Source organism: Gopherus flavomarginatus, chromosome 2, assembly GCF_025201925.1.
Source record: "Gopherus flavomarginatus isolate rGopFla2 chromosome 2, rGopFla2.mat.asm, whole genome shotgun sequence".
Classification (NCBI taxonomy): Eukaryota; Metazoa; Chordata; order Testudines; family Testudinidae; genus Gopherus; species Gopherus flavomarginatus.
In genome coordinates this window covers 161,653,281-161,679,362 of record NC_066618.1, presented here as the reverse complement: position 1 = coordinate 161,679,362, position 26,082 = coordinate 161,653,281, and the positions used below count along the sequence as shown (strand labels likewise).

The 26,082-nt window shown below is 42.7% G+C and overlaps 1 protein-coding gene across 7 annotated transcripts in view; it reads left to right on the top strand.

Annotated features, from left to right (window-relative positions):
* The window catches only part of PPP3CC (protein phosphatase 3 catalytic subunit gamma), a 57,199-nt gene that overhangs the window by 19,499 nt on the left and 11,618 nt on the right, over nucleotides 1–26,082 (top strand). For 2 of the 7 annotated variants that reach the window (XM_050940063.1, XM_050940059.1), the window contains exons 3-13: nucleotides 37–161; nucleotides 12,672–12,783; nucleotides 15,283–15,428; nucleotides 16,751–16,890; nucleotides 17,927–18,004; nucleotides 18,100–18,194; nucleotides 20,155–20,280; nucleotides 21,339–21,416; nucleotides 22,108–22,134; nucleotides 23,033–23,114; nucleotides 23,764–23,861. In XM_050940063.1, coding sequence (XP_050796020.1) covers nucleotides 37–161; nucleotides 12,672–12,783; nucleotides 15,283–15,428; nucleotides 16,751–16,890; nucleotides 17,927–18,004; nucleotides 18,100–18,194; nucleotides 20,155–20,280; nucleotides 21,339–21,416; nucleotides 22,108–22,134; nucleotides 23,033–23,114; nucleotides 23,764–23,861 — 1,107 coding nt within the window. The remainder of the gene's footprint in view (nucleotides 1–36; nucleotides 162–12,671; nucleotides 12,784–15,282; nucleotides 15,429–16,750; nucleotides 16,891–17,926; nucleotides 18,005–18,099; nucleotides 18,195–20,154; nucleotides 20,281–21,338; nucleotides 21,417–22,107; nucleotides 22,135–23,032; nucleotides 23,115–23,763; nucleotides 23,862–26,082) is intronic. The other 5 variants (XM_050940065.1, XM_050940062.1, XM_050940064.1 and 2 more) reach the window with 3 other exon arrangements.

The window sequence follows — 26,082 nt, the reverse complement described above, 5'->3', positions numbered from 1 at the left end:
ATGTAATTCCCTTTTTTGCTGTCCTTCCTCCCTTAGTGTGTGGTGACATTCATGGGCAGTTCTTTGACCTGATGAAGTTGTTTGAAGTTGGAGGATCACCCAATAACACCCGCTACCTCTTCCTGGGAGACTACGTGGACAGAGGCTACTTCAGTATAGAGGTGACAAATAAACCTGTGCCTTTGGGGATTACCATGTTAAAGACTGAACTAAGCCTAACAAATATTTATCTCTTGCACCATTTTTAAGTTCTAGTATGCTTCTGCATATGAGGAAGGCATGTTGCTTATAGGTCATCTACTTGCAGTGTGATTTGTTAGACAAGTTTTATTAACCAATGGGACATTTTTGAGGCACGTTGAAAGTTATGCCCTCGATATGTAGAGACAGGAAAACAACTGTGGCAGGACGAATGTCTAACCCAGGGATTGGCAATCTTTGGCACATGGCTTACCAGGGTAACTACCCTGGTGGGCCGGACTGGTTTGTTTACCTGCCACATCTGCAGGTTTGGTGGATTGCGGCTCCCACAGGCCGTAGTTCGCTGCTCCAGGCCAATGGGGGTGACGGGAAACGGCGGCCAGCACATCCCTCAGCCTGTGCCGTTTCCCGCCGCCCCCATTGGCCTGGAGCAGCGAACCGCAGCCAGTGGGAGCCACGATCGGCCCACCAGAGTGCTTACCCTGGCAGGCCACAGACCAAAGGTTACCAATCCCTGGTCTAAACTCTTGATTCTGAGTCTGTAGCTTTGATTTCACATGTGGCTGTTGTTCTGATTGTGAGCAGAGCAAGAGGGAGGGTAGATCAGAGAAGCACTTCTCATATTGCCCATAACATTCAAGGGAGCAGTGAGTTTCCTAGCAGAGGAAGAAGAGATCATATCTATCCATTGTCCCCTGAAGTATTTAGTGTTGCATGAATGTAGAAGGCTGGAGTTAGAAGGTGGAATTTCACCCAGAACATTGGCCCAAATGAGCCCCTCAATAATCACAGTGCAGTGTCCTCTGACAACATACCTATGTTGTAGCTACATGCTTTGTCAGTGTAATGTTAGTCATCACACCAGGATTTTGTGGCTTTGTGCCTCCGTTCACTGATCATGTGGTATTGCAGCTAGGCAAAGTTGAGAACTGTTGGTCTTAAAAGACAGATTAATTGACTTAGATCAGTAACAGTTAGCTACTAGCTCTCTGAATAGTTCCTGGTAACTGAACAAGCACATAATAGTGTCAGGAGATGGTTAGGACTTTCTTCCATGTGGAAGAGTTACTAGTAAATCCCACAGACCCTGCAGATGCTATCTCACTTTGCATGAAAGTGGAGTTGACTATTAGAGGAGTGCTTATTCTAGGTACAGATGCAGCATAACAAGTGACATTTGAGACTATCAGAGGGCATAAGATGGCCAAACTAATGATGCCAGGACTTGTGGGTCTTCTAAAGGCAATAGAATAAGGTGCTGCATAGCAATTTCAGTTAATGTCAGATATGAGAACAAAGGTAATGAAGACTTGACCTATTGGAACTCAGGCAGAATTTCTGTTTGCAGAGATGAGTTAAAATACAAGTGCGGGACTACCAAAGGCAGCAATAAGGGTATTTAGTGTAAATAGTTCTTTGAAGGATATTTACTACCAGAGTATTTAGTGGGGTACCACTGACTGATTGTGTTTTGGCAGATGCCTGGCCTCCTTCCATCCTAATACTTCTATGCTCCTACATATTGACTTTAAGCCAAGATGAGACACTGAGCAGTTGCTGGGATAGTGGACACATTGATGCTTGAGAGGTTGCATTTCTAATGTTCAGCCAATAGGATTTCTGTAGTGCTGGCACTGGTGCCTTTGTGTATTATTTCTGGAAGGGAGAAGGAATGACAGGAGTTTCATGCTATTCCTACTTAAACAGTTTTTGGTTTGTGCATACTCCAGTGTTGTGTGTTTAAATGTATTTACCTGCCAGAGATATTGTCGAATGCCAGCTTAATCCTTCAGTGATCTGAGGAATATTTCTTTTGTGGTGTTAAAGTTGGTAGATGAGAATTAAAGTTGTGTGTACACAACAGTGTACGCTCTACAGAACATGGACGGGGAGGTGGCTTCCCACCCCCCAGCCTTTGATCCTTGGATCGTATCATAGATAGGGCTAAGTTGTCTAGCATGTGGGAGGAAGATTAAGGAGTAAGTGCTTAAGTACTATGATGGTGGGGGCAATTTGGACTAAAAATGGGAAAGCGTCAGAACTAGGAAGAAGTGTGTGCAGCAGGCAGGAAAATGGATCACCGAGTGGTCTTGCTGGGAAGAGGGTTGAGCTGAGAAAATTTTATAACGGAGTAAAGGCAGCAAATTTGAGTTAGTCAAATTTTGCTTGATTTGGTCCCTTTTTAAGCCTAATACATCTTAAAAGTTGGAGTCCTTTGTAGAGCAACCCAACACTTTCAGTCTTAGGAGACATTTGGGACAGCTGTTCTTTGTAAGCTGTCAGCATGAATCCCTTTCATGCCATTCTTGACCCTCCTCTCCCCCTTTCCCTATGAGTCCGCAGCGGCGATAAAGCTATGAAGCATTCTCTTTCCCCACAGAGCAAGCATTGATCTTTCACGAAACAGGGTGGGCTTTGATTAGTACACGCGGGGGCTGATCCAAATGTCACTGATAAAATAGAATATAGAAGGCTTGCTTCCCTTGTGCTTATTGATGTGTGCCTTTTCTTTCCACCTACTGCAGAGTGCTGCCTATATGTTTAGAGAGATTCCCATTTGGGAGCGTAATAAATTGCAGCAGCACCAGTTTCTATAGTGAAATGGCAGCAGTTCAGCAAGCAGCTTAGATAACAGCTGTGTGGGCAAAGAAGTGGCTAGTTAACAAGTGGTTAATCTAGTTCTTTATGGTTTTTTCGGGGTTTCTGACATAAACAGTGCAAACATTTTCAGAGGTAACTGGATTCAGAAGGCCGGATGCTGTGATCTGAGATACTTGAGTGCCTTAGTTTTGCAGGCGCAGTCTCTTTATCACAGAGATTCAAGTGGCTGTAAGGCATCCAGATTTTGCTGTGCTTTCCACTTTAAAAAGGTGAAGAATGCTGGCATCCACAGGCCTTTTTGTGAGTCATGGCACAAGCTTGTGCATCCGTATGCTGGGAGGGGATATTATCAAGTATCTGCCCAGAGCTGCTGATAATCATGACCTTTTAACTGAGTAAAATAGGACATAATTGTATAATTGCATCCTGATGTATGCAGTCAGGAAGCAGGATGCAAAACTGGGGACCAGGGAGGTGTTAAGGCAAACTGTATTAGTTGTTAGGGACCCAAGTGACCCCTGGAAGATACCTATGTTGCCATGAATATTTGATGGGTTGCTAGGGTAAAAGTGGTTGTCTATAGCATATGAGCTGAGTATTTAAATATGCCCAAAAGTCAGTTTGGTCAGCTCGGAGATCTTTACCAAATTCTTTCTGGACCCCACTGTTTGTGTGTTGTAGTTTAAAAGCAACATCCCGTGGTGATAGTTAAAATGAGCATAAAGATGCAACAATTTTTTTTTGTATTGTACAGAAGTGGAGGCTTCTCATTCCAAAAGGGAACTAGTCTATAGGAAATGTTTGGTCTCAGTGCCTGTCATTTAAACCCGTCATTGCAATTGGGTCTAATGAGCTCTTTCTTTGGCAGCCTTTGCAGAAGACAGGGATTGAATAGAAGCTAGAGACTGAACTCTGTCCCTCCAGAGTGGGGTTGTTGATCCATATTGTGTAGCAGTCTGTAAGGGAAGCTGACATTGTTGCTATTGCTGGTTTTGTACCTGTTCTAAGGATAAACAGAGGCATCTGGTCTCCAGAGTTGTCAGCATTAAACTCACGCCTAATAAATTAAAGGTAAAGGAAAATGTTCTCATTCCTAGTCATCTCCTGTAGTGACATGCAGTCTGGATGCTATACTATGGGCTGTGTGCCTGGCACAATGGAGCCTAACCTACAGGCAATATCTGTACTAAATAACATTTCATTTGTTCCATTTTTCAGATGCAAGACTGTAAGCCATTATATTACAATATTCAGAGGCTGGTTAGAATTGTGACTCGGACTGAGCTCAATTCCATGTAGCTTCCTCTTTATGAATCTTTCCTTCCTTTCATATCATGAGTGCCTATCTTGGAAAAAGAGATTCATTTTGTTATAGATAGTACTGTAGGTCTCCTGCAGGTCTGGTAGTAAAAGCTGATTTGTATTCTTGCTCATAAGGAGCCATGATCTTGCAGTCTTTGTAATTCTATTATGTAAGTTCTGGCCGTTTACTGGACTGTTTGGTTTCACATATGAAACATCTAAGTTTAAAAAATAAACAGCCTGTATGCTAGAAAACAGTCTTTCTGCTGCCAGTGATGTGGAGGGTGTTTAACTGATTATCCCCATAATCTGGAAGTGAGAGAGGAGCTTGTTTTTAAAACATGCATATAATATTTTGTGACTTCTATCAGATTTTTAGTCAGACGCATTCTGTGCATCTTCCGCTTTTGTCGGGGGATCTCCTGTCATAGAGGCTCCTGCATACAACTGCTTAAATTCCTGTATGTATGCAGTGCCCAGTGTATCCTGTGCACTGTATTCAGAAAAGGATCTAATGTATAAGCACCAACAGCAGGAGTGACACCTTAACCTAATTTTTCCCCTTTAAGATATCAGCTGCTACAGGACAGGGCACTGGGCTGGGAGTCAGGAGGTCTGGGTTCTACATCAGATCTGCCAGTAACCCTCTGTGACGTTGGACAATTCACTTCCTCTCTCTGGCCCTCCATCTTGTCTCTTGACTGAAAGCTGTTAGGCGTTGGGAATATCTTTCACTCCGTGTACAGTGCTTAGTGTGATGGTGCTCTTATTTCACATGGAAACTCTAGAGGTGCTACCATAATACAATTAATAAAACCCTGTTTTATTAAATATAAAATAAAAGAATTGTGACCAGAAACAGAACCAGTTGTATTTATCAGTAGAGGTGAAGTGATGGTGGTGCAGACCACTTCTGGATTAATTTGCCAAATTAGATCTAACAGATCTTGTTTTGGTTTTCAGGTATATGCACTAAGTAGAATTCCTGTAAATCTCTCTAACACTAGAAGGGTGCAGTAAAGAGGTGTGATAAAAAAATTGCACCCCCCAGAGTGCTGAGTGCTTTCTTTCTTTTGCATCCCTCAGTTTGGAGGGCAGATGTACTTTTTTTTCCATGATAAGAGGAAATCACCAAAAATTGACCTTCAGGTTGGCATTCGTGACTGGGCCAGGTAAAATGAGTCTTATCTCACTCCAGTTCCAATTCCCAGTAGAAGTGTCCGTAAAAAAAACCCCCACAATAGCTGTAAAAGACCCAGTTTCTGGAGCACTCCTCAGTGTGGCCAAGGTTGAGCGGATTGGGGAGACAAACCCCTGGATTGGCCAACCACATAAGGATTTAGACATGTTGTCAAGAAACCTTTCATGGCCATTATAGCTATTCATTGTGGTTTAAGGGAACTTTGGTCTTTAGAGTGGGATTTCTAATGTAGCATATTTCACAAAATTCAAATTAAAACTTAATATTCTAGTAGACTTAATGTGTGGCCTGCCAACCTTGACAACGTCGCTAACATTTCTAACAAGTGTGCTTACCACAGCTTGGTTGGCCCTGCTGGTGATTCTGATATTGCATCAAAGAGAAAAAAGCCATGAATGTTTGAAGGGAAACTGACCCCTCTCTGAGAGGGGAGGGCATGTTTTGCCTTTGCACCTTTTCTTTCAGTTTGATTCTGTTCTGTCTTGTTAGCATTATTAAAGAAAGCTGTCAAGCTTCTCTTGCTAAACCATGTAAACTGTAAATTCACTTCAATTTAACATACCAAGCTACGTGCAATTGTAAATAGAAACAGGGTTCATTCTCTACCTCATCCTGCAATAAGATTGAATAATTCTGAATGTCTGTTTTGGCAGAATATTTTCTAATAGCAAGCATTTAATCATATTCCCTTTCTTTGTCCATCCATTACCTTAGCTGTATCCCAGAATACGTAACGCATTGAAGAAAACATGTGGTCTGAGCATAGGATAGACTTCTGAAACTTTCTTTCTGTTCCCTGCTTTGCCAATGACTGCCATTTTCTCTCTCTCTCTCTCTCTCTCTCCCCCCCTCCTCCCTCTTTTTCACGCCCCTCCCCCACCGGTACCTGTTTTCCTGTCTATAGAATGGCAATACACCTCTACCCTGATATAACACTGTCATCAGGAGCCAAAAAATCTTACCTCATTATAGGTGAAACCGTGTTATATTGAAGTTGCTTTGATCCACCGGAGCGCGCAGCACCCTCCCCCCCAGCCCTGCTTTACCGCGTTATATCCGAATTCATGTTCTATCTGGTCACATTATATCGGGGTAGAGGTGTACTTACCTGTTTCAGAAGAGGGAGGGAAGGTTTATTATTTATGAGCACTTTATATATGCAATTTTTGTTCATTTGTAAATCTCAGCTGACTTTTTAAAATGAACATATCTCTGTTTATAATGCTAGTTATGTATTTGCATAAAGGGACTCTTGAAAAGATTCTTCAGTTTGATTCCTTATGCTTCATTTAGGAAATGTTCTGTCATGCTTTATTGCAGGCAGTTCTGATCTCCTTCTTGTAAGCAGTGGTATGTTACAAGAGTAAATCTTTTGTATGAGAGTCAGTGTATAAGGGAAGAAATTAAATATTCATGTATGCCCCGGTGTGTGACTTTAAACTTTAAGATTACAGACAAAAGGAAAGTTGCATTCTTAAATCTAGTAATCCATAATTGTCTCAAGTTGCTACTGAGATGTAACCATTTAGTAATCTGTTTCTAGGCACAAAGCCTTGAAAAATCTGGATAAGGGATCTCTTTGTAAAACACCAGCTAAAAAATCACATGAATGCAACTGTAGTTACCGCTTTTACTTCTTATCATGACTCCTGTAGAGACATCAACAGGCTGTTCAGTGCTCTTTGAACTGTTTTTCCCCTTATGTGTTACCTTTCTCAACACCAATGATTTTTCAGGTACTTGTGAAATATCCATACACCAATTGAGACTAAAATGCAAAGTCTGAGTTAGGATCTGTAGATTTTACTTGGGCAGTGAAACCAGCTTAGTCAGTTCACTGATCTTCTGTCTCCATCCCTCATGTCAATTTGTGTCATTTATAGTAACTTTCGTTTTCTGGTTCTCATGTGCTAGGCCTGATCTGTGACATTGAGGTTGCAAACACACCAGGATAAAATTGAAATTGCAGAATATTTATAAATTTGTGGGAACATTTCTCCTATAAATAGACTTCGTAAAATATTTTATTCTGGATCTAAATGGGCTACCTAAATTACCTGACAATGTTGCATTATCTGTAGTAATATTTAAAATTTAGGTTTGTGTAAGCATGTCTCTTCCTTTAAGGTTTAAATTCTGTAACATTCAGAGAGATGCTTCAGAACTACATGGGACTCTGGAAATCCTTACGTTTACTTAGGCAGAAAGGCTCCTTATTCTCTGGAGATTTTAATGTTTCAAATGAGTAAATCAGAGCTTGCCTGGAGGTTCAATATTTAAGTACCTTGATGTTTTAACCATCTGTAATAGAAACTGGATTGAAGTTGGTTTGTCTCTGCTCTGGAACTAATTTTTATACCACAGCAGGTGGCTTCTGGAATACTGTGCACCCAAACCAGCATGTTTTAAGTGCAGAATTTGCTTTCTAATGTCAACCTTCATCTTTCATGTTGTGAAAGAATGTACAGTTTTTGCAGCATGTCAGCCTAAAGGGCAAATGCTTGTTACAAACGTTAATCCAAGCCATACTGCTTGTTTTCGTAACAGATTATCTTCCAACTTTCAAAATCATCAAGGCAAACTTGATATCACGTCTCTCATGTTACACAAATCAGCTGGTTAATAGTCAGTTTGCTAACCACAGGATGATATAAGTATATTCACTTTAAAACATTTATCTTCAGAGCTTCGTTGGCAAGCTAGCCTGGAGTATTTCCCTGGCCCTAGTAAGGCTTTTGTGGCACTTTGATATTGGTCTGTTTCTCAATGACACTATTCAAAGCAAGCTTGTGAAACTTTTTTTTTCAGATCCCAGAGGGTTTTGAGTTTTTCCTGTCTGGAGCTTTTTCATTTCTTCTAGCATCTATATCACATGAATATAACACGTACTCAGAAGTTGGGTTTTTTCCCCCATACTAAAACATTAGGCTCTAACTAATATTCAACACATTTGATATAATGGTCAGCAAGGATTTAATGATCTCCAGTTTAGGTTGCAGATGGGACATATGTAGAGATGCTGTCCATTTGTTTGTGCTTAGCTGCTCTGAAAATGAGTGATCTTGCTTTGGTTTCTGCTGACAGGGAGGAAGGAAGGAAAAGCTGCCCCCACCCAATGCAAAGTTGGTTTCAGCTGAATGAGATCTCATCTGTCAGTTCTCCAGCTCAAGCCTAATATAGAGAAATGTGTGCTGTGGCTTTTCCCCCACTGGTGGAGTTGGCCAAGATAAGATCTGATGCTGCTTATGGAACTAGGTTGCTCTTAAAGTTCTACTTAAAATCAACTTTTTGGGTTTATTTTAAGATGAGTGAACTTGAGTGCATTTTTAAATGAGGATATTAATACAACAGGCACCACAGAAGCTTGGTGGAATGATGATCATCAATGGGACACACTAGTACTAGGGTATAAAATACATAGGAATGACAGTAGGTCACACTAATGGGTCAGGGGCACTATATGTGATGGAAAGCATAGTCCGATATAGTAAAAATCTTAACCGAATCAGACAGAATCTCTATGGGTAGAAATTCTTTGCTTGAATTGGAATATAGCAGTAGCAATGTATTACTGACCACCTGACCAGCATGGTGAGCATGATTGTGAAATGTTTAGAGACTGGAGAAGCTACAAAATCAGAAAACCAATAATAATGGGGGATTTCAGCTATCCAAATATTGACTAGCAATGTGTCACCTCAGGATTGCGATACAGAGATAAAATTTCTAGACATCATTAATGACTACTTCTTGTAGCAGCTAGTCCTGGAACGCACAAGGAGAGAGGTAATTCTTGATTTAGTCCTAAGTGGTGCACGGGATCGGGTCCAAGAGGTGAATGTAGTTGAACCGCTTGGTAATAGCAACCATAAATGTAATTTATATTTAACATCCTTGGGGAAAATACCAAAGAAACCCACTACAAAAGCATTTAACTTAAAAAAGGGGAACACAAAAGTGAGGAGGCTAGTTAAATGGAATTTAAAGGGAACAGTCACCAGAGTGAAATGCCTTTAAGCTGCATGGTACCTTTTAAAAAACACTGTAATAGAGGCTCAAACTATAGGTATACCCCAAATAAAAGAGAAAACAGGAAGGAGAGGAAAAAAAGCCACCTTGGCTGAACAATTGAGTGTAAAAGGTGATTAGAGATGAAACAGACCTCTTTTAAAAATTGGAAGGCTGATCTGACTGAGAAAAATAAAAAGGAATCATAGAATCGTGCACTTGGAAGGGATCTCGAGAGGTCATCTAGTCCAGTTCCCTGCACTCATGGAAGGAGTAACGAACATATGCTCTGGCAAATCAAATGTACAAGTATAATTAGGCAGGCCAAAAAAGAATTTGAGGAGCAACTAGTACATCAGAAGCAGGAAACCTGCCAAAGGGTATGTCTACATCTACAATTTTGCAGCGCTGGTTGTTACAGGTGTATTAGTACAGCTGTATAGGGCCAGCGCTGCAGAGTGGCCACTCTTACAGCAACCAGCGCTGCAAGTGGTGTTAGATGTGGCCACACTGCAGCGCTGTTGGGCGGCTTCAAGGGGGGTTCGGGGAACGCGAGAGCAAACCGAGAAAGGAGACCAGCTTCACCGCGGTTTGCTCTCGCGTTCCCCGAACCCCCCTGCAAACCGCAGGGAAGGAGACCTGCTTGCTCGGGGGTTCGGGGAACGCGAGAGCAAACCGGGGAAGGAGACCAGCTTCGCCGCGGTTTGCTCTCACGTTCCCCGAACCTCCCTGCAAACCGCAGGGAAGACCTGCTTGCTCGGGGGTTCGGGGAACGCGAGAGCAAACCGGGGAAGGAGACCAGCTTCGCCGCGGTTTGCTCTCGCGTTCCCCGAACCACCCTGCAAACCGCAGGGAAGGAGACCTGCTTGCTCGGGGGTTCGGGGAACGCGAGAGCAAACCGGGGAAGGAGACCAGCTTCGCCGCGGTTTGCTCTCGCGTTCCCCGAACCACCCTGCAAACCGCAGGGAAGGAGACCTGCTTGCTCGGGGGTTCGGGGAACGTGAGAGCAAACCAGGGAAGGAGACCAGCTTGATTACCAGAGGCTTCCTCAGGTATGCTGGGATACCTGCTTATTCCACGGAGGTCAAGAAAAGCACTGGTAAGTGTCTACACTTGATTACCAGCGCTGGATCACCAGCGCTGGATCCTCTACACCCGAGACAAAACGGGAGTACGGCCAGCACTGCAAACAGGGAGTTGCAGCGCTGGTGATGCCCTGCAGATGTGTACCCCTCCTAAGTTGCAGCGCTGTAACCCCCTCACCAGCGCTGCAACTTTGTGATGTAGACAAGCCCAAAGAATCAGTGGGACCACTCAACGATCGAAATGCTGAAGGAGCACTCAAGGAAGACAAAGCCATTGCAGAGAAGCTCAGTGAATTCTTTGCATTGCTATTCACTGCAGAGGATGTGAGTGAGACACCCACACCTGAGCCAATCGTTTTAGGTGGCAAATCTGAGGAGCTGTCCCAGCTTGAGGTGTCAGTAGATGAGGTTTTGGAACAAATTGATAAATTAAACAGTAATAAGTCACCAGGACTGGATGGTATTCACCCAAGAGTTCTGAAGGAACTCAGATATGAAATTGCAGAACTACTAACTGTGGTATGTAACCTATTGCTTAAATCAGCCTCTGTACCAGATGATAGGAAGATAGCTAATATCATGTTGATTTAAAAAAAAAGGCTCCAAAAGCGATCCTTGAGATTATAGGCTGGTAAACTGAATTTCTATACTATAGTTTCTACAAATTTGCCTGATACTGAACAGAATTATCAGACACTTAGATGAACACAGTGTGTTGGGGAAGAATCAACATGGCTTTTGTAAAGGAAAATCATGCCTCACTAATCTATTAGAATTCTTTGAGCGGGGGTCAACAAACTTGTGGACAAGGGTGATCTATTGGATATAGTGTACTTAGACTTTCAGAAAGCCCAATGTCCCTTGCCAAAGGCTATTAAGTAATGTAGGCAGTGTGGGATAAGAGGGAAGGTCCTCTTGTGGATCAGTAACTGGTTGAAAGATAGGAAACCAGGGCCACAGCAATTTTGGGGGCCCCTTCCATAAAAAAAAAGTTACAATATGTGGGGCCCAAGGAAAATTGCCCCACTTGACCCCCCCCCCCCCCCCGGGGCAGCCCTGTAGGAAACACAGGATAGGAATAAGTGGTCAGTTTTCACAGTGGAGAGGAGTAAATAGCAGGCTCTCCGAGGATCTGTATCGGGGCCAATGCTGTTCAACATATTCATAAATTATGTAGAAAAAAGGGGTAAACAGTGAAATGGCGAAGTTTGCAGAAGATATGAAATTACTCAAGATAGTTAAGTCCAAAGCTGACTGAGAAGAGTTAACCAGTTTTGTGAGATCCCTTTGTGCCTGGGCAACAAAATGGCAAATGAAATTCACTGTTGATGAAGCAAAGTAATGTGCATTGGTAAACATAATCCCAACTATAAATACAAAGTGACAGGGTCTACGTTAGCTGTTACCACTCAAAAAAGAGATCTTGGAGTCACAGTGGATAGTTCTCTGAAAACATCTCCTCAATGTTCAGTAGTGATCAAAAAAGCTAACAATTTAGGAATCATTAGGAAAGGAATAGATAAGACAGAATATCAATGCCACTATATAAATTCATGGTACACCTTGAATATTGGTTGTCCCATCTCAAAAATATTAGAGTTGGAAGAACAGAGAAAAGCGACAAAATTTATTAGGGGTATGGAATAGCTTCCATATGAGAAGAGATTAAAAAGACCAGGACTGTTCATCATAGAAAAGAGATGACTAAGTGGCAATGTGGTAGAGGTCTATACAATCATGAATGGTGTGAATAAGGAAGTGTTATTTAACCCTTCACATAACACATGAACTAGAGGTCACCCAATAAAATTATTGGGCAGCAGGTTTAAAACAAACATAAGGAAATATTTCACACAAGACACAGTCAACCTGTGGAACTTGTTGTTGAGGGTGTTGTGAAGGCCAAAACTATAACTGGGTTCAAAAAAGAATTAAATAAGTTCATGGAGGATAAGTCCATCAATGTCTGTTAGCCAAGACAGTCAGGGGAGGCAACCCCATGCTCTGGGTGTCCCTGCACCTCTGACTGCCAGAAGCTTGGACTGGATGACAAGGGGTAGGTTACTTGATTAATTCCCATGTTCTGTTCATTCCCTTTAAATCATCTGGCACTGGCGACTGTCAGAAGACAGGATACTGACCTAGATGGACCACTGATCTGATCCAGTATGGCCATTCTTAGTTGTTCCCAGAAACTCTCAGTAAAGTCTATAGATGATTAGTGCCCTATAAAAGGTTTTATGACATACCGTCTTCTTCCATCTTGTTTGTAGTGTGTGCTGTATTTATGGAGTTTAAAGATAAATCATCCCAAAACGCTGTTCCTGCTTCGAGGGAACCATGAATGCAGGCACCTCACAGAATACTTCACCTTTAAACAGGAATGTAAGTATACCCAATTCTCCTCAGTAATTACATAGATGCACTAGCACGACCTGGCCAGGTCAAGGCTCTCAGTCCTCTATTGGGCCTGTTCTGGATGGCCTAGCTGGCTTTGGCAGATGTATCTGCACTTAGCTGTCCTCTTGTTTCCAATATTCTAGCACATTGCTTTAAGTGCTGTTCAATATTTTGGGTTGAACCAATCCTGTGGAGTGCTGAACATATGCTAAAGTAGCATTTGAGTTCTCTTGGTAGAAAGAGTATGAATGCAGATAAAAGGAGTGCAAGCCCATCTCCTGTGTTACTGACAAATGGTTGCATGCAAAGTTCCCTCCTCCCCAGTTTCTAGACCCAGCACCCTATAATTACTGCCAAGTGACTTTCAGTTCAGTTTGTGCAGCTGGAATTGGTGATTACAGCTGGAAGAAAATAAAGGACTCTTCCTAATGTTTGTACTGGGCGAACCTCTAAGATAATTTTATTTTAGTTAAATATAGTATTTATAACTTTTTAAAGTATGTGAAACTAGTGCTAGTGAGAGGTCAAGTGGCATGCCAGCACTGGAGACTGATATTCGCTCTCCACACAAGCATACCAGAGGCAGCAGTCATGTGTGCGTTGACCCTGACCTGAAAGAGTTGTCTCTAGAGGACAGGCGATAGTTCAGTTCTGTAGCTCAGACTGCTGTCAGAGGGGTAAAGTGTGACAGGAACCTACCTGTTTGTTCAGAAATGAGCTGATAGGCATCAGCTTGCTTCGTGCTGAACACTGAAAAGCCATCTGATGATGGTCATTATTTCTCCCTACTGAGCTGAGCTGGATTTGAGCCAGTGACCTAGAGGTTAAAGGGTCTGTATTCTGTTCCCAGGATCCCCTGTTGAAAAGCATAATAAACAAAAACTGCCTTTTCTCTTCCTGTACATAAATGTTTCACTACAGAAGCCTTTTTGAGCCACAGAAATAAGGGAGGGAGAAAACGAAAAATTCAGTAATATCACCCTTTCTCTGTAGATGAAGGTCACTCTTCCAGTAACAGTAAGATTCTTCCAAGACATGGTTGTGATAAAACATCACCATCTAAGATGGCTGCCAGACATGAGACCATGTGTACTTTGATGTGGTGATCTCCTAATGTGACTACATGGTGTTGTAGGGTCTTACTACTTCAATAGCATCTGATGGGGGACATTTCTGAATCGGACACCTGGTTGTTAAAGCTTAGTTTCTGCTTTTAAGAAACCCATATCACTTCTGTGACAGGCTAGGAAGATTTTCACTATCTGTTAAAACAAGCAGCAAACGACATCAGATTGCAGAGCATTAATGGTTAAACCAGCATACTGCTGCTTACAACAGCGCCTCCTGTTGTATCCATAAAAAGAAATCTAAAACATTGGCTTTTAGAAAGCATTTTAATGTGGAGATTGCGGAATGTAACTTTTTTAAAGCCCTTTGGACCAACTCAGCACGCTAAATAAGATAACTTGTTCTCAGTGGCTTCTTTTTGGGAAAGGAACCAGATCACCCTGTGTTCTAATCTGTTAGGGTCTCAGGCAAAAAAGTTTGGGTCAGGTCAGTACTCAGATAGGAACCCCTGAAATAACACAAGTTGCAGGAAACGGTGCTGAAAGTGCACTGAAGGGCTCTTTTCTCTCTGAATCAGTAATGAACTAGTGCTTCAGCATGGTGAGAGAACTGCTGCTAGTTGATTGTACCTCTGACATCAGTCTGAGGCGTAAAGCTGAGAACCTGACCATATGTGGACATTAAAGATTATATGCTATTTCTTGTAAGACTTGGTGTGTTAACCCCTGGTATCCTGGTCAAATTCTAGCTTCTTAGCCTCCCCGAGTCTCCCTTGAAGCACTCGTATCCAACAAAACTGCAATTCCTTATCTAAACTGTTACATGATATTGGTTGTGCCAAGTGAAACTGCTGTTGCAGTTCCTAATGTATAGTCTGCATAGTAGTTGAAGCTTGTAAGATTCTTTGGGATCATTTGAGATGAAAGGTGCAGTATGAATGTAATATATTTGTGATTTTATTAGTAAACCAAGTTCTTTCTAACCCTTGGCAAATGCTGAGGTGCCTCTTCCAGGAAGTTTTTGCTATGGAGGTTAACATGCACTAGGATAAGTAGTAATCTCCCCTCAAGCTCAGAAATTAAAAGTAAAAGTTCCTGACTGGGGCCATGTTGGAAGCCTTTTGGCTTTCAGGGTCATAAAGTATTGTCTAAGACAGCTCCATTAATGTGCTAGAGAAAAGCTTTGCTTAGAATGTCATAGGTGTAGACTGTTTGTTTCACCTTCTACATTAGCTTCCTCTGACAATGCTACAGATCAAGGCCTTTGCTGCCAGTTCCTGTAGTATGTTAGTCTGAATGTATGAATGGTCTGGAATCTTTTCATCCAACTTGATCAACCCACATTGGGTAGAAGATAAACCATCTTCTCTCTCTCTCTCTCTCTGTCTCTCCTTCTCCTGCCTGCTCTCCCTGTTAGGTCGAATCAAATATTCGGAGCGAGTGTATGATGCATGTATGGATACATTTGACTGTCTTCCTCTTGCCGCCCTCCTAAACCAGCAGTTCCTGTGCGTCCATGGAGGACTGTCTCCAGAAATCACATGTCTAGATGACATTAGGAAAGTAAGTAATCTCACTCATCAGTCACACTGACATTTTTATTGGGCACTTGTATTACTAGGGTTTGATTTTTAGTTGTATACTCTCACAACCCGTCTCTGGTGGACATGAGAGTTATTGCTTCCTCTGGAATCTTAGATTGTTGAAATTTGGTCTTAATAAGGCTTTCTTTGATCCCTTTACTGAAAGGGGTTGACTGCAGTTTAAGCATCAGGTTCGATACCCTCTTGGGAACCCAAGATCCCAGCAGGAACATAACAGCTTTTTTTCTTTCTGAGGTAAAGAAATTGAGTTCCAAGCAGTTCAGTGTGCGTGGGCCTTTTGGACAGTATATTTAAAAAGCCAAAGCCCTGTCCGTTGCATGGACATTACAGCTCCTTAGTCCTTATTATGGAGCATTCGGTGGTTAGCAGTCTTTGCACCCCACAGGTGGCTGCTATAGTTTGATGTTCTTTGTTGGAAAAACATGCTATGCATGTTTGCTATTCCTCCATTTTATCTGCTGTTTCTGATACTCGCCCATGTATCTTGAGACAGCAGCATGGTCTGTAGTTCTGCAGCACAGCTCAAGCTACTTTAAGTGTTTGAGGGTAATAGATCACACACACTTTTCTTCCTCTCTCCCACCTCATCCTTAGTTCTCTCATGCAGCCAGAGCTGGTTGGTTTCAAGGGCCTGACAGATTGTCCCAAAGTTGGGCCTTCAGTCAGCAAAACTCAGGCTAATTTAAAGGCCTTTAGATTGATTACTAAGACTTGGTTCCTGCTCTTCTTCCTAAATTGCTACCAGGTAGCGTGTCACTGGCATCGTTTGCATTTTTAAGTCTACAGTATGTTTTTTGTTGTTACATAGAATTTACTTTTTCTCCCGCCATGTAACAAGTTAATAACATCCTTGATGCTGACTGCATTGAATTTCTGTAGACACTGAGTGTAGGTAACATTCTCTAGTGATTAGACCGGGGAACTTCAGGTCAGATAGTATATGCTGGTTCTCCCACAGTGAAGATCTCTTCTGAATGTTTTGAGGGAGAAGGGAAAGTAGGCAGGGGCAGAAAGCAGGCAACTCGTGAGCATCCAAGTGGTGACCAAATGGTTGCCACTCAGACCTTGCTCCCCAAAAGATGGAAAAAAGAGAAGGGAGGAAGCTCAGATCTGTTGAGTAACCCAGTTTTGGTCTCAGTAAGAGAGGAAGTGTCCAAAGCTCTAATCCTAATTCATTCGAACTAGTCCATCTCCAGAGCTCTTCTGCTTAGGGGCATGTACCCCTTGGTTACAAAGCCATTTGACTGCCACAATTGTCCTCATTTTGTGTGCACCTTCCAGTTAGACAGGTTTAAAGAGCCTCCAGCCTTTGGTCCGATGTGTGACCTACTCTGGTCTGATCCATCAGAGGATTACGGCAATGAGAAGACGCTAGAGCATTTCACTCACAACACTGTTCGAGGCTGTTCCTATTTCTACAGGTAAGCAGAGTTTCAGTGGGGCTCAGATAAACTATGGCTTCTGACTTACCCTGGGTAGTCTTTGAAAGTGAATGGAGAGATGGAGTGAAATCCGATTGTTGTGTTAAATGTGCCCCTACTTACCAGGTTCTTGGGCTGTCTGTGTTAGCACAGAAATGCATGAACTTGCTTTAAAGCTGTTTTTCCCCTGTGGGAAATCTACTTGGGTGGTACCTGACTCCCTGAAGCTGCCCCAGGATGCATCACTTGATGAAATCGCAAGTATCTAAGGTTGTAATGAGGCTTCTGGTACCTGTTATGGTGCTTTTGGAGATAATTTCAGGGACCAGAAGTTATCGAGGGGATTTTAGAAGGAAAGAAATAATTTTAAAAGATAATTTTCTATACTTGATTCCTTGCAACCTGCCTGGTTGGGATTTAGAGTAGGAATCCAGACTGACTACTGTTTCCAATGTGCTTTGTGTTTAATCTTTAAAAGATGGCACTGTACATAGTTGTGGCCTTATTTCAGAGGTGCTGGGCGCTTGCAGCTTTCATTGGCTTTGAAGGGTGTGACTATACTGCAGCTTGGAGTGAGCTTCCCCGCCTGGGTAGACAGACTTGTGACTGCAGGGCTATAGCTAGCATGCTAAAAATAGCATTGGGAATGTTGCTGCACTGGCTGAGGCTCACGCTAGCCACCTAAGCTCGAAGCCAGAGGCTCAGGTCGGTTTGAGCTCGGCGGCTAGGGCAAGCCTCCACTGGTGTAGTAACATCCATGCTGCTTTTTTTTTAGCATGCTAGTTTGAGCCATGCAAGCATCAGTCTGCCAGCCAGGGTTGGAGGCTCACTCCCAGCTGTAGGGTAGACCTATCTAAAGATGCTCAGCACATCTGAAAGCAGCCCACAACTATGTGCAGTGCTATCATTTGAAGATTAATTGCAAAGCTCACGAGACCATTAATGCTCTGTGTTCTCATTTTTCCTGCCTCCCCAGAGGAGGGAGGATTTTTTTGTCTTTGCTACCTACTAATGTATTTAAAACTCTTCTCTTTAGTTACCCTGCAGTCTGTGAATTTTTGCAAAACAATAGTTTGTTATCTGTAATCCGAGCTCATGAAGCCCAGGATGCTGGGTAAGTGCTACAGTGGTAGGACTGTGCAAGAATGTTTTTTTCAGTTTTTCTACACTTAGCAAGACTGAATTCCAACACCATGCCCTGCCTTCTAGGTACCGAATGTACAGGAAGAGCCAGACGACGGGCTTTCCATCGCTAATCACGATCTTCTCTGCACCAAATTACCTAGATGTGTACAACAACAAGGGTAAGGCAGGCAAGGCCACGTCTCTGCAATTGTTTTGGATGCCAGTTCTGTTTTAATATTAACCCTTAGGAAACCCCTCTCCAACTTCCTTCTTCTGTTTTGTTAGCAGTAGCCCCAGTTCACTCCATCCTTCTCATTTGAATGAAACCTCTTCCACTTCCCTAGGTGTACACACAGCCTGTGAGCCAGAACATGCTAGCCACTGAGCCAACTGCATCATGTTAGCTGCTATGTGCTGCTACTCCTCTCTTCTAGCCTGGCCTGACCTGCTGATATGATTCTACTCCCACTTATTTGGTTCTCAGCTTTCAGGGGGAGGTGGGTGTCTGGGAAGTGACAGCTGGGGAAGAAGGTGGAATAGCTCAAAACGGGCTCCTCAAGATCCCTAAAGTTAGTATTGCCTTTTATCTGCCACAGTGGTCTGATGGAACCGTAAGAAAACATCTCATCTTCAATGTGATGTGTGCCTGGGATAAGCTAGTGTTGAATCCAAAAGAGCTTCATTAAGTGTCAGTTTGACAAAAAGCCTGTAAACTCATAGTGGAGATTGCCACTCTGTGTATGACTTGACCCTATCCCAACCCATGTGTTGCAGCACCAGTGCACAAAGGAATAAATAAACCATTTAGCTGGTAGCTTTGGTTCTGAATTTCTTTCCTTTAGTCAGTTCAACTTAGGTACTTCAGCATCACATTATTTTCCTTTTTGGGTGATGGCACTGAATGAAAAGTAGCTTTGCTATCAGCATTGCAGCCGCATTCAAATTGGCAGCAGATTGTTGTGGCATTGCTTACTGAAGTAACGCATTGTTTCACTGACATCATCAGGTCAGTGGGTCCACAGGACACACTATAGCTAGAAGCATTTGACATACGTAAACACAAAGGAGAAGGAGGAAGAAAATTGTTCAGAATAGTCCATGGTGGTTATAAATACGAATAATGGGGTGAAAATGAGCACAGGTAAAATTTAGGCTGAGAGCAGGAACTCTTTCCTAAGAGCCTGATCTGTAGGGCAGAGGAATAGTCTAGAAGAGGAGTTGGTGGCAATCAGTTAGTTACTCTGGACACAGGCCTAGTGTATGCTTCAGAGGCAACAATCTTAAACTGCTTGGCCAAGAGTACTTAATAGGCCTTCACCTCTGATTCTGATATCTGTGGGAATGTCATCTTATACCATGTCATCAGGGGCCCTTAAATGAATATTGATGGGCATTGGGAAAAGGAGCATTGCTGTGAATTTAGAACTGCACTGAGGACTAAAAGCTGCTGTGAATCTTGTTTCTAAAACTAAAAGCTAAAGCATTTTTTTTAGTCTAAACTGGACTAAGTAGGAAACTTAAACAATATTCCTTCTTTCGCAGTCTGATCCAGAAATGGCTTAGCTGGCTTTCAGAGTGTCCCCCTCTAAGGTGACAGTTCGCAGGCTGTTACAACTAAACTGTCATGTTATAAGCCCTGGGGGGATGACATACATGCCAGTAATGGCAACTCACCAGTAATGGTGACTGTGCTGCTGTAACATGCAGTTACTGTCCATGTTCATAAACTTTAACCCTTCTGATATTAAATAAGGAGTGAGGGACACTTTCCACCTATCTTTCTAACCTTAACTTAGGACCAAGAATTTCTGGTTCATGATTTCTTTGAGGTGACCGTGTGAGGCTTCTGAGCAGAGTGTACTTTTTCTGTAGAATCTCATTATATTGTCCTGAGCAGCTATTTGGAAGATGAGCTATTGTGAAATGTCTAAAACTTCATGCCCTGTGGTTGATAAACTGAAAATACCACTTAAGCCTCTTAATTCTAGATAAGTAGTAGTTTGGTGCTGCACAAATTGAACTAGTTGTCATTGTGTGATCACTAACGCTCAGTGCTGAACGAACCTAGAGGGAGACGATCTTTGAGCCTCAGAGCTCACCATGCCTGCATACACATGTTCTTGCTCTATTCTTTTTTAGCTGCTGTGCTGAAATATGAAAACAATGTCATGAACATCAGACAGTTCAACTGTTCTCCACACCCCTACTGGCTTCCAAACTTCATGGATGTCTTCACATGGTCTTTACCTTTTGTAGGGGAAAAAGGTAAGAAATAAAGCATTCAGATTTCTGTTTGGCCTAAACAGTGACGGATCATAGCACTGTGTGTGTTAACAGCCCCCTGAGGGTAACTAAATATCTGTAAATATCAAATCAAGTGATTATCCAGGAAGTTTTAAATATGTGGTGCAGCTTGGCAGTGTAAAATGGCATTGATAAGTAGTTCAGACTTACCATGATGTATTGTACAGTAGTAGAACTCTAATGGCAAAAGTTCATCAGATTTTAAGTTTCTTTGGGGAAGAAGGTCTGCTTTGCCATTACCAAGAAGTTAAATAAAATGGTCCCTGTTTCACAATATTTTTGTACTGTGAACCATCCCTGATTAGGTAATTCCCCCAACTGTGCCGACATCTTCCATGCTACACAAAGAAAGAGATAAATATCATGTAGATACGTGGCCCATCAGAAAAAGCATTCACCACAGTCAGGGAGAGGCTTTAATTTCAGTTTTAATAAGGTACAACTGCCTAAACACCCCCCCCCCCCCATATTTTGCCAGAATTCCAGCTTGTTAACAAAGGAGCACTGTCCTCTCCCAACCAGTCTAGATTCTCATTCAGGGCTTTTGATTTTGGGGATAGCTTAAAGGTCTAAAATGTGTACTCTGTGGAACCAAAGGTTGAAATCCCAGACGAGCAGTTATTCCCTGAAACAGATGGAGTATTATGCAGTTTTTGTGAGGTAGGGGGAATGAAGGGGGATTGGGAAGGGATCTTAACTGGGATCCAATCTCTTCTGCATGAACACTATGGATACCCCACTCCCTGACCAGTTCCCATGCAGTTGTGCAGCATTCTGTGCAATGCTCAGATTGCACCCACCTCTGTGACAGAGGGTCTCAAGTATCTCATCTAACGTGTTTTGGGATCCTTTACAATAAAAGATGCTGCAGAATGTAGCTATAAAATATCTTTGGGCTCCCTCTTCAAATATGTAAATGACTGATATCATTGGTTCAATCCAGCTCACCCTTCCCCCTTGAGCAGTGTGAGTGCCAGCCCCCTCTAATCTTCCTACCTATTTGTCACTACTTCTTGCAGTCACAGAGATGCTGGTCAACATCCTCAACATATGCTCTGATGATGAGTTGATTTCAGATGGTGATGAAACTTTGGAAGGTAACAACCTTTATTACAAGTTGGGCTGTTAACAGTGGTAAGGGAATGGTTTAAAGCTAAATTAAGAGAGATTGGCACCCACTTTAGAACTAAATACCAAACTTTGTCCCCTTGTAATCCAGTGACAGTGAAGTGCATAGGGTTGTACTTATTTGTGGCAATGCACTCCTCACTAGATATTCTGAAGAATGATTTCCTGGCATTACCAGGTCGTGGGATTATTCCCCAAGTTATTTTTACTGATTCAAACGTTACTATCCAATTTACTGGTGCAGACAGTCTTTCTTCTGCTACTCTGCCCTGCTGCATCTAAACTTGAACGCTCAAGCACTGGGCCAATTTGTCCTTCCTTTTCATACTAGCTCCAGAAGTAGCCGCCAATTATTTGGACCCGATTAGTGATTTTTTTGAAGTGGTGATATTTGAAGGAAGCTGAATGCAGGTGGGGTAATGCATAAATGCTGATAAATGGAAAAGTATTGAGAGAAAATAAAGTAAATGCTGCATGGAAGTAGTAGGAGAAGTATAATGTAACAAGGTGCCACTTCTGTCAACAGGTCAAGACTTTAACCCGCTTCTCCCATTTAATATCATTTTTTATTTTTTTCCTGCTCTCTCCCATGAAAATTAAATTTGTTTATTCTATCTCTGTGTTCATCTCCTTGTTTCTTGGTGTCTCCTCTCCCTGAAGATCACTACATTTCAAGCTATCAGAAAGGTACCCAGCTGGAATTTGCTACAAGCTTAATTCTCACTGCCTGTGCCACCAGATTCCTTGGAGTGGATTTGAATAGCTGACTAGCTGGGGAAGCTTTCCATCCCCCTTTCAGCTTTAACAAAAGCGCTGTGTGTTTTTTAATCCTGCTGCGTTCCTCTAGGAACTTGAGAGATGAGGTCACATTTCTATTTGACTTCCTAATGCAGCCACCTAGTGCATGGCAAAACCATTGGTGCATGTTCAATCTCCAGTGTGGCTTGTACTATTCTAATGTGTGATAGTGCCATTTGAAGAATCGGAGCTGAGAGGAGATGTCTATCCTATTTTATCATCAATCACCTTCCATGCTTTTCTCCCAGTGTGTGTAGTAAAAAGGGAGTACACCTACCTCACTGTGTTTGAGTGAGGGTCAAAGCAGAGTTGCAAGGCTCCAGCCCGCCATTCACTGTGTGTGTTTATGCCAGAGGTGATGCTTGTGTGACCACTCTCCCTTCTGCAAGCACAGCCCAGTATTCCAAGGTATTCATCAGCAGTCAGATTTGTCCGTGTTCTGCCTTACCAAGCTGTCTACAGGCTGAGTCATTTATGGTACATTCTGTGTAATGTGATCAGACCTGTCGAGTAAAGATCTGCTGCTTCAAGCAAGAAGTGTGTGATCCATTCTTCTGGTGGTTCTACTCTTTCCTTAGACCTTTATTCTATGTGTCTTTTTGTTGGTGTCACCATCCTCACTTCCATTCCTACCCCCTCCAAATAGACTGTTTTCTAGAGAACATAGCTGTGAATTTGTAATCCATGATTTCTCTTTCCTAGAGCCAGACAGATGCTGCATACTGACATTACCTGTGTCTTTAAAAGGGGGGCAAGAAATCCTTACACAATTTTTTTTCTTTCAAAGCAGGCACGACAGTCCGTAAGGAGATAATCAGGAATAAGATCAGAGCCATTGGGAAGATGGCACGTGTTTTTTCAGTTCTCCGGTAAGAAGGCAACTTGAGAGTGTTTTGTGTCTGAGCTTAATGTGCAATCTGGGTACTGGGGCTTGCTCTTCTCTCTGACCTGTATGAGTGAAGATAGTAGTATGCAGTCAGGAATCCAGCTGAGAGAGACTGCAAAACTATATCAAAATGGGGGGTCTAGGTTTGGGAAAATTGCTCCCATGTATCTGTGTCTGGTGCTGCAAAGCTGATGGTCAGTCCTGTTCTTCGGGGACTACAAAAACCTCCATCCCATCAAAGCAAGCATCCTCATAAACCGAGAAGATTAGACCTATAGTAGAGATCCCTCCAGATCAGAGATGCATTTCATGTAAACAGGGAAGTACTGAGGAAGTGATTGCCTTGATGTTGGCTTTGCTGCACGTCATCATAGTAAACAGAGCACCTGAGCCTACAAGGTTGTATTAAACTTCCTGGTAGAAAGAGACATCAAATGTAAGCTGTTTGGATCACCTTCAACAGTTTACTGCCAAGATGGTACAGACCTAGACTTAAGAGTTACCCAAGGTAAGTATGAAGCATTCCCCTATGAGGGAAGGAATATTTGAATGAGCATTCCTCTGGCTGTAACCCTCTTGTCGAAATGCTGGCTTTAGTAAGAGTAATCCGTCCTTCTGCTTCCTTTTTCCAGAGAGGAGAGTGAGAGCGTGCTGACTCTCAAAGGCCTGACTCCCACAGGTACTCTGCCCCTGGGAGTCCTCTCAGGGGGAAAGCAGACTCTACAGACTGGTGAGTACCTGCGAAATAACCCTTACGCTGTGCTTGGAGCTCACTGAATCTTCTGCTCCAGTGTTACACATGTACATAGGTGCTTCTCAACATGTGGTTTGGGACATATGAGGGAGCCCCCAGCACTTGTTTGGAGGTGTCATAACATTTTTTCCCAGATTTGGACCTTAGCATCCAAAATATGGGTGTTAGCATGAAAACCTCCAAGCTTAGTTACCAGCTTGGACCTGGTAATTGCTGCCACCAGCCAGGAATTATACAGTGCCTAGCTCACTGTGGTCTCCCCAAAACCTTCCCTGGGGGACCCCAAGACTCAGATTCCTTGAGTCTCACAACAAAGGTGAATAAACCATTTTCCCTTCCCCCTCCTCCCCTCCAGGTGTTCCCTCCCTGGGTTCCTGGAGAGATATACAGAAGCAAGCTCTTTGAATCTAAACAAAGGGATTCCACCCTCCTTGTTTCAAGTCCTCGAAACACAAGTACCGAGAGAGCTAATCTCTCTTCCCCCTTACCCAGAGGGTATGCAAAGTCAGGCTTATTAAATCTAACACAAAGAGATTTTCCCCCTGACTTCTTCCTCCCACCAATTCCCTGGTGAGCTGCAGACTCAATTCCCTGGAGTCCCCACTAAAGAAAAACTCCAACAGGTCTTAAAAAGAAAGCTTTATATAAAAAGAATGAAAAAAGGACATAAAATATAGTCTCTGTATTAAGGTGACAATATACAGGGTCAATTGCTTAAAGGAAAAAAAAAATGAATAAACAGCCTTATCCAAAAAGAATACAATTTAACACATTCCAGCAACACACACATGTAAATACAAAAAAACAATATAAACCTATTGTCTTACTATCCTTGTACTTACAACTTGGAAACAGAAGATTAGAAAGCCAGGAGATAGAAAAATCACTCTCAGAGCCGAGAGGGCACAGACACAAGACAAAGAACAAAGAACTCACACACAAAACTTCCCTCCACCCAGATTTGAAAAAGTCTTGTTTCCTGATTGGTCCTCTGGTCAGGTGTTTGGTTCCCAGTGTTAACCCTTTACAGGTAAAAGAACATTAACCCTTAGCTATCTGTTTATGACAGGAGGAGTCATGATTCTCTATTTGCCCGATCTGGCATTCTGCTGAAGCAGAGATGGCATGGAAATATCTGGCCTTCAGGTGCCACCATAAACCATTGTGCCAGTTCCTATGGTTCCTCCCCTGCAGCACCATGGGAATGGGGGCAGAGGATTCTCAGGAGGACCATTGTATGGGATCGTAGGTGGGAAAGGTTGAGAACTGGTATAAACGGATACAAACTGGGGTGGGGGTAGGGGTCTTTCCTAAGATACTAGTATAATCTCATGGTCAGTAATGGTAGCAAGGGTTGAGACTGAACAGAATCACGCTTCAAGCATGTGTATCATCTCTTGTTTGTTATAACAACTCTTGAGGGTTGTGCCCCCTGCCCCTTAACATTGTCTCCAGGCAGTCTCTGCTTCAGGTACGCTGCTGCTGCTGTGTACCAATGTACTTGAATAGTATGATAAATGAGTCTGCTTTTTGGTTCTTTTTATCAAACTAAATCCCATTGTTTTCAACCCTAATATTATGATTCCAGGAGGGGGAAACATATTTTTACTCTGAAATAAGTTAGTTCTCTCAAGTCTGTTTTTAATGTTCAGACTTGGCAGTTCCAGTGCCTTGGTCCATTGGGTTTGAGTAGCTTTCCTGTATGCTTGTTACTTTCTCTGTATTTTTGGCAAGTACGCTTGTTGCTCCCCACCTGGGCTCCCCACCTATCAGTCTCAAATTATATTAACGTTCTAAGAGAGGCATTGATCAAACCTCATATAAGTAGAGTGTTTCAGGCTACAGGAGTGGAGATTGGCTGGTGGTCAGGGAATGAGTTATGATCCTAACATGTGTCCCCAGAGGGAATCCTGTAATCTAGTGTTTTAATCCTTTCCTGCTGCCAGCCCTTCAGTACTTGCATATAATCGGACGGCTTTCCTTTCCTATCAGTATTGAATGGTTTCCTGATGGCTCTGAAAGAGGTTTGTTCTGGGACTGTCTGGCTTTTATTAAATATTTCATGTCTGCGTGAGAGGAGAATTGCTGTAGGATCCTATTGGCTTTGGATGATGTGACATCTGCCCAAGTTTTGTAGGTTTTCTTTGTCCAAGGAGATGTGCGAGTTTACTTTACACTCTGTCCAATGTGATATCTG